Source organism: Sciurus vulgaris (genome assembly GCF_902686455.1).
Source record: "Sciurus vulgaris genome assembly, chromosome: 4".
NCBI lineage: Eukaryota > Metazoa > Chordata > Mammalia > Rodentia > Sciuridae > Sciurus > Sciurus vulgaris.
Genome location: NC_136464.1, coordinates 106,980,195 through 106,990,061, shown reverse-complemented (window position 1 = coordinate 106,990,061; position 9,867 = coordinate 106,980,195). Strand labels below are relative to the sequence as shown.

Below are 9,867 nucleotides of genomic sequence, written 5' to 3'. Positions count from 1 at the left end.
ATAAAAGAAGGATATAAAACATCATTTTAAAAGTTACAGTTCAGAAACAGACTAAATTATGCTATGGGCATGTATGACTATATCACAATGAATGTCAATATTATGTGTAATTATAATGTATCAATAAAATACAAGTAAAAGAGAAAAGGTATGTAACAACAAGGGAATACTCACATCACATTATTCAATCCTGAATCAAATCTTAAACCTTTTAAATTATTTGGGCCAGAGCATCAGGCAGCTTAAGGCAGCTTAGATGTTGTCTCGATTTATTTAATATTAGGGAAGAAAGGAAAGGCTTTCTTTCTTTCACAATATGGCAAAGTATTCAAAGAGGGTAACATCATTGATATGATTGTTTCTTCTGAGGCTACTAAACTTTTCATCCCATTATGAGATCAATGGAACATATATGAAGAACATTTTCATAAATTTACAATAGTAAAATTTGGAGGGAAAGTGATTCATTAAGTAAATATTATTATAATTTATGTCTAACCAATTGATCTGAATTTGAAGTTTTGATCCAGTATGATTTTTATACTACAACCATCATATTACAAAAATTTAGTTTGGGGACATCAGTCACAATTCGCACTAATGTGCATTGGACAAACTTCTGATAAAAATCAAGAAACAAACCCAAGATCACTTAAAAAACATTCTTTTTCTTTTAGTGACCAAGTTACGTGTATAAGGATGAGAATATTGAACTGATATAAGAATTAGGATTTTGAATATTTCTATTGATTTTAGAAATCAATAGATTATTGATTATTTACTTGTTTAAGTAAATAACAAAACAATCTAATAAAAAACTTCTTTGAAGAGATGTCATAGGAAATGCAGGTGAAATAAAGAAAGTTATGAAAGATTCTCACAGATCACAAAACACATTAAGGGGTAAAGATCATTATTAGATTTGTCAGCTCCCAATGACTACTGGGAAACAAATCACATAAGGAATCCACGTGAATGAAACATTTAAGTTTCTAACCTTTTGTCCTCTTTGGAAACCATGATGGCTTCCATACCATTTTTAAGTTACTTTCAAATTTCTACTTGTTTTTAGTCTTGGGATGGTACATTAAATATGGGGGATATACTTACATGTCTTCATAAATAACTTTGTTTCTCTTGATTGCAAGTTTAAAAATGAACATTATTAATTTAGGAAATTAACAACAATTAAACTATTACCCCTTCCCAAAGAGAAGAATGTTCTCAAGGGATGTTTCTGTCTGAATTTATGGATCCATTCCAAAGATCCTCCAGGCATGGACATTTCTTAGATTTTGCAGATTACATGACTGGAATAAAATTATTGGCAGATGCTCAATTGAGTAAGGAAGTATCATAACATGTTTGCTCCTCTTTTATTTGTCCTTTCAGAATATAATTTTTTAAATCCCTCCTTGGAGGATTTACAAAAATACTATGCTGAATATTTTTAGTAGATAAATATAAAGCATACCATATGCACATACATTTTACCTTAGAAATTGCTGCTTTAAAAAGAATAATTCCCACTTTTGTACCTCAAAACCTTGAAAATAAATGAAGAAATTTAGGTTTTTAATAAATGTTTGATACATAAGGGTTGGTGGCTTTGTTTTTATATGGGCAATTATTTAAGAGAAATCTAGTAATATGGTTTCATTTTAGACCCATAATTTGTCTTCATATCATGCAGCATAGGCCTCCACTATTTTTATCAGTAGCAGGGCTTCTCATTCAAAAATCAAAGAAAAATATATGTATTGCTAGTAGTGCAGAAATGTGTTAAAAGCTAAAGCATTTAATAGAATATTTTTACAAATCACTGAAATGTTTTTATATAAATCAAAAAGAATACTTCTTTATATAAAATGTGGTCCTTCCTAAACCAATAAATGAGTTTACATTGTGTTCAGAAAACAGAAATTACCTTTACTAATTTCATTTTGCCTTATGAAAACCTGCTATATTGATTTTGTAGTTAGACCAAAAATAAGTTGTTTTCATTTGTATTATATAGGAAAATGATTTGCTTGAAAGAGAAAACTGTTAATAATATTTTACATTTGTCTCAGTGTTCATCATACCCAGAATCTGAATACCCTTTTGCCCATGGTAAACAAAATATTTCTTTGTGCCTAATAAACAGAAACCCCTCTTTTGTGTATGTGCATATGTGTGTGTTTGTGTACTAATTCTGACTGCACTGAACTATGGATCAGACTATTTGAAGAAAGCACATTTGAAAATAGAGTTTTCATTTTAGCTTTATTGTAATGAGCAGTATCTTTAATTTTCTTGAAAGGCACCCAAGAATAATTATTTTTGTGAACCAAAAATATACAAAACTGTACAGAATAAATAGTTCATAGAAATCTAGCTATACCTTCTTGTAAAATAAAGCTACATTGTGCCTTTCTTGAGGCAACTTAAATCACTTACCTTTAGAAGTGCCTTTTTCTACTAATTTATGGCATCTATCAGTATACATCAATAAAAATAAAATAACAATTTTTACTATTTGTTTTATACCTTTGAATTACTTGCCACAAGGAATGTATTTCTATCATGTTCATTCAGATATACAAAGGATTAATACTATGAATGAAAGCAAACTTAAGTACTCTAATCATATTTACAATTGAATCTCAGTAGCATTTTTAAAATATTCCAAGAGTTAAACTTTGAGCACAAATGACATACCATAATTCACAGCAGCATTGACATTAAGAATCTCCACACGAAGTGTGTAGAAAACCAATAGTTTGCTTATTTATTCCACCTGAACTATTAATAATCTTTTTTTTTTTAATTCAGAAAACATTTGGGTGGCATTTGATTAACCCTACATTGTTCAAAGTTTGGGGCCACTCATTGTCCCTATAATCACAACTGTTCCACTTTTTTCTTTATTATTACTATTTATAAATCTCAAGTTCCATTTTATTTTGCATTTATTGCAAGAAAATTAAGTGTTTGACAATGCACATTTTGAAGTATATATGGGTTATAAGCAATATATTCCTTACATATTATAACTACATGTACAGGTATAGTTTTTAAATGATGAAATCCAATTTTTTTAATCCATGGGTAAATTAATTCAAGAAGATAAGGGTGATTTTGGTGTTCAACCCTTATCTTAGATTTGCAAGAGAAATTCTACGAAACACATTTAAGCATATTGAGAAATATTACTATAATCCTTGTATGAGTTACATGCAAGGATTTATTTTATTTGGGACAAACTAAATTGCCTGAAGATAATGCCATGGCTTCTCCCAGTGATCCCTGAGTTTCTTTTTCTTCTCTTTTCCCATAGGATTACTGCTGTGCTTAAGTTCAGATTGATGACACACTCATGTAAGGCACTTAATTTCAAAGATTGGACTTAAGACAGAACCACAGCATTTCTGTGAAAGCCCTCAAATTCTCCATCTATGTTTGCTGCTCCAGGACTTCTAAATAGTCAGGTTCGGCGTGTAAATTAGCTTTGAGCTCAAAATACTCATTTTTAGTCTGTTCCACTAACACCTTTCTTGGCCGTGAGTACATTAATGTTTCCATTAATTTCAATTCTTCATGGGCTCCAGGATAATGTACCTCCAAATCAGGCTGGAGCTGAGCAATATTTTTTCTTAGGTACTCTGTGATTCCCAGTTGCTGAAGTTCTCTTTCTTTCTCCAAAATATTCCTGTATAATGAACTGGCATCCTGGAAGGACAAAAATTCTGTTGATTGGTCTGTGGTTCTGTATTTCATATTTGACCCTGTGAGTGGCGAATGGTTTTCCCTTTCTAAAAGACTTCTTTGGAGATGTTTTGCATCACTTCCTTCTTTCTCATTCCTTTCTTCTTCTTCTTCCAAATGCTTTGGACCAAACGATGGACTTCTATAAACATGAACCATGGGGCTCACCATGTGCTGCTCATAGAGAGAGGCAGAGGGTCTTTCAGTTGTGTGATGAGTAGTCTTATGGCCATACATGCTGTATTGAAGATGCACAGGACTGTTGTCTCTCATTTGCTCATCTACTTGTTTCTTTTTGTACCTTCTCCTGCGGTGAAGAACAAGAACCACTATCCCTGCAGCACAGAACACAATAGTTATAAAAACAATCAGAAGTCCTAATATTAGAACGGATAGTGGTACAGCATCAGTAAGAGATCTTAAAATAGTACCAGCTGTATTCGTTGTTGCTGTAGGAGTAGTGACAATAACATAACTGGTCTGAGTTGGGTTATTTACTAAACCTGGGCAAAGAAGTTCACTATTGAGGGCTTTTAATTCCTTTTTGTCAAGATGCACTGGGGAAGTACAAAGGATGTCATCTGTCACTGTGTTCTTGCTTAATTTTTGTATCCATTGCTGCAATCCAACTAAGTCACAGGAGCAGTCCCATGGATTATCCTCAAGGTCAATCTGGGTCAGTAAGTCAAGATCATCCAAGATGTTACTCACAGGTAGATGGGTGAACTGGTTTGTTTTAAGATTCACTCTAGTTAAGGGAACTCCAGAAAAAACATGCGATGGTAAAACTTGTAGCAGGTTGTTATTCAAATAGAGGACTTTGAGTTTAGGCATTGGGTTAAATGTTCCCGGTAATATTTCCTTGACTGCATTGTATTCAAGATATAAGTACTCAAGATTGTGGAGACCAAGAAACATGCCTCTATTTAATTTGGTCAGATGGTTACCATTTAGGTAAAGTTTTTGTAGTCTTGTTAGATTCATAAATGATCCTTCTTCAAGAACTTCAATACGATTGTTCCCCAAATGAAGCATTTCCAAAGTAAAATATTCCACTAGGTCAGATTTCATTACTGTATGAATAATATTCCCTGCTAGAATAAGCTTTCTAGGATTCTGTGGAGGAGGTTTTAAATCTGATAAACTTTCAATATTACGCTCTTGACAGTGTATTAGAAGTCCTGATGGGGACAGGACTTTGCAGTTACAAGGAATAGGACAGTAGGGTGCTGGAAGCTGAGTGGATGGCTTTGTAAGATAAGGTATCAAACCTGGTGCTTTGGTAGGTGGTTTCAAAATGGGTGTGGTCTTGGTTGACATGCGACTATCACTTATTGAAGATGTCACTGGCAGATGCAATGATCCCGAAGGATCCTCATGTTCTTCATACACTGGTGGAGTAGGGCAGATAGATTCCTTTTTCAGTCGACTTAGTATGCTTCCTTTGAAGAATGGAGGACTGTTGCATACAACATCACCAATTACAGACTGTGGTGGCATATTTTCCAACCAAATTTTTAGCTGTATTAAATCACAATTGCAGGCCCACTTATTGTCCTCCAACTGGAGATCCAATATTCGACCAATGTGTTCTAAAAAGCCAACATAAGGCAATGTTTGCAACTGATTTCCACGAAGATCCAGATGGGTTAAAGGAACAAATCGAAATATGTTTGGAGGCAGACTCTCAATAGCATTATCATTTAAAATTAACACTTTAAGTCTGTTGAGCTTGCTAAAGGCACTTGGTTCAATCACTGTAATAAAATTGTTATCGGCTTGTAGGAATTCCAGGTTTTCCAGTCCATGAAAGGTATCCTCTTTCAGAATTTCTAAAGAATTGTGATTAATATGAAGTTGCTTAAGGAGGCCAAGGCCATTAAACGCACCAGTCTCAATATCTGCAATATTGTTAAATCCAAGGTGTATTGAGATAGCATTGGTAAGCCCAGAAAATTCATTTGTGTGAAGCATTGTCAAGCCATTATTCAATAAACTTAGGTGGAAAGGTCGTGATGGTGGCACAGTTATTTGGGATAACTTCTTGATACCTTTTTCTTCACAATTTATTAACATTGTGCCATCTTTTTCCTCACAATTGCAAAGAGAATCACAAGAACCTCTGATTGAGGGTATCGGAGATTGGGACTGTAAAGATATACAGGCAAGGAGAGATGAACATAAGAGATGAATCCACAGCTTCATGTTGTCATGTGATGAAATCTGATTCTGTAAAATAAAATGCAATAAGAAGGGATTTTATTGGAAAGGAGCAGGGACATGAGTGACATTTTCAAAATAATAGGTCTTCCACTAAAAAGGAAACTGTTGCTATGAAAATATAAATATTTTGCATATACATTTTTTTCTTAAAAAATGGTTTCTAATACTTGGACAGGCATATTTTGGGTTACTTTTAACATGCACCATGGTTAAAATATAAAATTTAGGATAGGGACTACTTGTAATATTATGTCAACATATTTGTGTTCACATTTGTCAAATAACCAACCTCATGAAAGATAGGAGAGGTGATTCTGGATAAATGGACCACCAATACTTTAATATAATGTAAAAGTGTATATTTGAGAATGGCTTGATTTTTCCTAACATTAAACTAAAGGAATTTAAGACTGGAGGATTACAATATAGAACAAATATGTAGGTATTAGTCAAAAGCCTAGAGAACTATAGAAAATGTAAAAGTGATAGAATGTATACACGTGTATACATATGTAAGAATGTTTGCAAGTGTATGCATTATTTTTATGTATTTATAACCATGTCTGTGTTTTAAGCTATTTTGATTTTAAACCAAGATGTTTATGAACTCGATTATTTATTTTAAAGCTTTGAAGAAAATGTGTTGTCAATTGCTAATAAACCAAGGCATTTTAAAAAGAACTCTGCCTTGACTATTTTGTCTGAGTCAGTTTGCATAATAGTAGCACTAGACATATAGGCTTAAGATTTTATAGTCAAATTTCATTGAAGGTATGCTTTATTTTGTATTACTAAATATAGGATACTTCTGCCTACTTTTTAATTTTGTTATGGATAAGGTTGAAATTATCAAAAACTGAAGAAGACTGACCTGCAGCACACATTTCAGTATACTGTACAAGAATAAACAACGCCTCATGTACGTTTTAAGCATATGACTTTCTACTGAGGTCTCAAAATAGGCTTTAGGGCACTCAAAGTCATCACGTAATCAAGCAGTCAATTGCCTTTATTATAAGGCCAAAAGTCTCAAACAATGAACTCTGAAACAAACTGCACTATTCAAAATACTTCCAGATATGTCTAATTTGGTTAAAAAAAAAGAAAAATTCATGTTAACCAACATCATATATTCCAAGTCCTGAAAATCTAAGATGTGCGTGTGAAACAGCAATCCTTAAAAGACTCTGACTTTGACATAAAAACAATGATAAAGTAAGTATATATAACTCTAATTGTATATAATTTTATTCCTTTCCTTTAAACATTGTTCCTAAATTTACATAAACCAAATGAACAGTTAAATACCACATTTTGTGACTACTGAGCTTTTCAAAATGCCAAATGTTTTTATTAGCCTACATCAAGTGTGAATAGAAACTTTGGAATTAAAGTTTATAATCAGATAAAATATCCCAGAACCCAATCATTAGTCCAGAAAGTAATTTTCATTTCCTGAAAATACATTATTTTATTGCAAATACATGTAGCCTGAAATTTCTGAAAAGCAAATGGCAACTGGGCAACTGAAGGAACAAAACAACAGAGTCTACATAAAAAAAAAGTTACTAGAATTTACATGTCCATAGGGAAACACTTTGATTTTAAATAACACCCAGTGCTGCGCTTAGAGTCAAGAAGCTTATAGGTGAAGTCTTCAACTCGTGGATTAGCTTTCCAAAACACTCTAAATACCTCTCCATAAATCACCAACAATGAATATGATTCATTTCATGAAGTACAGCATATTGGCAAAATAGTAAATAATTTCTACTTGAGAACATCTCATTATTTTAATTTCTCCAAAATGTGCTATGGAACAGTTTCTAATCTTTTCAGAAATGCACAGAAATTTGAAGAGTGGTTTTATAGTAACCATATCTGATACAATGTGAAAGAGGTCAAAACTCCCTGTGTACATATTTTTCAGAAAGTGTATGGAAAACATAAAAGTAAGTACACAAAATAAAAAGAATTGTGGAATATTCTACTTATACTTGAAATTCAGCAATAACACTTGGAAGCAATCTTCCCTTCAGGAAGTACACATATTTAGTTTCCAATAACAAACTGCATGTTGTAAAAGAAATAGTGGCATATTATTATATTTGTGCTTCTCCGCAGCCAGCTGTTGGACTAAATGCTGCTCTGAGAAACAGGCATCTGCTACAGCATTAGTTTGGCCAGTGAGCAAAATGAAACCAAATATCATTTAAAGCAAAGTTATTTTGTTTTAATAAGAGGCAAATATATTAATTCAATCATCTTGTGATAATGCAAAAATCAGGATAAGAAAAGCCTGGAAACATTCTTCTTACCTGTAAAGCAGACTCTTCCTGACGTTATCTGTAATGCACAGCTGGAAGAGGTGTTCAGAGTAATTCAGTTTATATTAAAAAAGAAAACACCAACTGCCAGGTACTTTCTTCTCTCAGATCACTTTTTGACCAGTCCCATAGCTTTGGAAAGTTAAAATCCCTGGTGAAGGACAAATCGCTGAGCATTTCATTGAAAATATTGCAAGCAGAGTGCATACTAGAGCATCCTGAAGCAGTTGTCCTTTTCTCCCCCAATTAAAATTCACGGCATACTTCACAGCTATGCTGACTTTTTTGCATATAGTTAACCATTTGCAAGCTGCTAAATGCAGCCAATAAACAAGATGTTTAACAGAGCTGGGATTGATCACTCTTGCTTTCTTTGGTTGTAGATCCAAGCTGCAGCAGTGCTTTCCTTCCTCCCTTTCTAGTCTTTCTTGTTAGCTCAGTTTGTTATTAGTCAGATTGCCAAGGGCTGGGAGGGAGGCGTAAATAAAGAGACTTCTTGGCTTTTGACTCAGCCTTTAAGCCCTTCCCCATCAGAGCACTTTAATCTACTCGTGTCATATAACACAAGAGACAGCTCCACCTTGGGACTGCTCAACTCCTCCTCTTTCTGCAAATGGTCTTTCCCCTCCTTTTAATACCAAATATGGAGCAAGTGAATTTTGATGGAAATGATTACCTGTTGTTTAAAATGTTTAATAATATATTGTGTTATTTATGGGAAACTAAATAATGCAGTCTGTTAAATTCTCATGTAACCCAGTACTGTACTGCACACACAAATGCAGAGAAATGACAGGCTTGCTGCCTGTAGAAGAGTTGCTTCTTGTAGTTTTTTTTTTTTTTCTTTTAATTATTATTATTTTGTTTTTTCTTGCTGGTGTTCAGAGTAGAAACTGTGCCCTAATATAATTTTAAAATGGTAACACAAACTGCTTCCCTATAACATATTTGTATTTACCATTTCGAATTTTTTAAAAGCCTTATGTGAGTGACTTTGTTTTATACTTCATTATTTCTTTCCCTGGAGCTAATGTTCAATAATGAAAGTGGAAATGAGGGTCTCATTTGTTTATTTTAAAATAATAATATTTAGAGTAAAACTATTATGATTTTAAACCATATTTTCAAAATTTTACAATACAATTGTCATTGATGTAACAGTTTATCACTCCCAAAGATATGAAATTCTACCTTCACATATGAAACTCACAAGTTAAATATGTACAAACGACAGTATCTTGATTTTTATGGTACTAGGTCAGAGATTTGTTTTTCCAAAAAAGTTCTATTTAAACTTTACTTCAAAAATTTTTCTGAATCACCCTTAAGAAACTCTCAACAGACTTCTTATTTCCCCAAATTTTTGTTTATGCAAAATCATTCGTCCTTACCTGTGTTTCAAATAAACAAATATTTTTATGTTTAAAATGAATATACCATAAAAGCTATCATTTTTTTTAACATTCTGTTTAGATTCACTCTTGACTGTAGATTCCAGAGACCACTTATACAAATTAGGTCTCATTTCTTAATATAGTATTTAATAAAAGGGAGTTTAAGCTTGTTTCAA

At 32.9% G+C, this 9,867-nt stretch overlaps 1 protein-coding gene across 1 annotated transcript; it reads right to left on the bottom strand.

Moving 5' to 3' along the window:
* Window positions 1-1,006: 1,006 nt before the first annotated feature.
* Window positions 1,007-8,819, bottom strand: SLITRK6 (SLIT and NTRK like family member 6). The gene is made up of 2 exons (XM_079138179.1): window positions 8,289-8,819; window positions 1,007-5,976 (listed from the first exon to the last, which is right to left on the bottom strand). Exon 2 carries the CDS (start codon window positions 5,950-5,952, stop codon window positions 3,436-3,438), a length of 2,517 nt encoding a protein of 838 aa, XP_078994305.1. The 5' UTR covers window positions 5,953-5,976; window positions 8,289-8,819; the 3' UTR covers window positions 1,007-3,435.
* Between the last annotated feature and the right edge of the window lie 1,048 nt (window positions 8,820-9,867).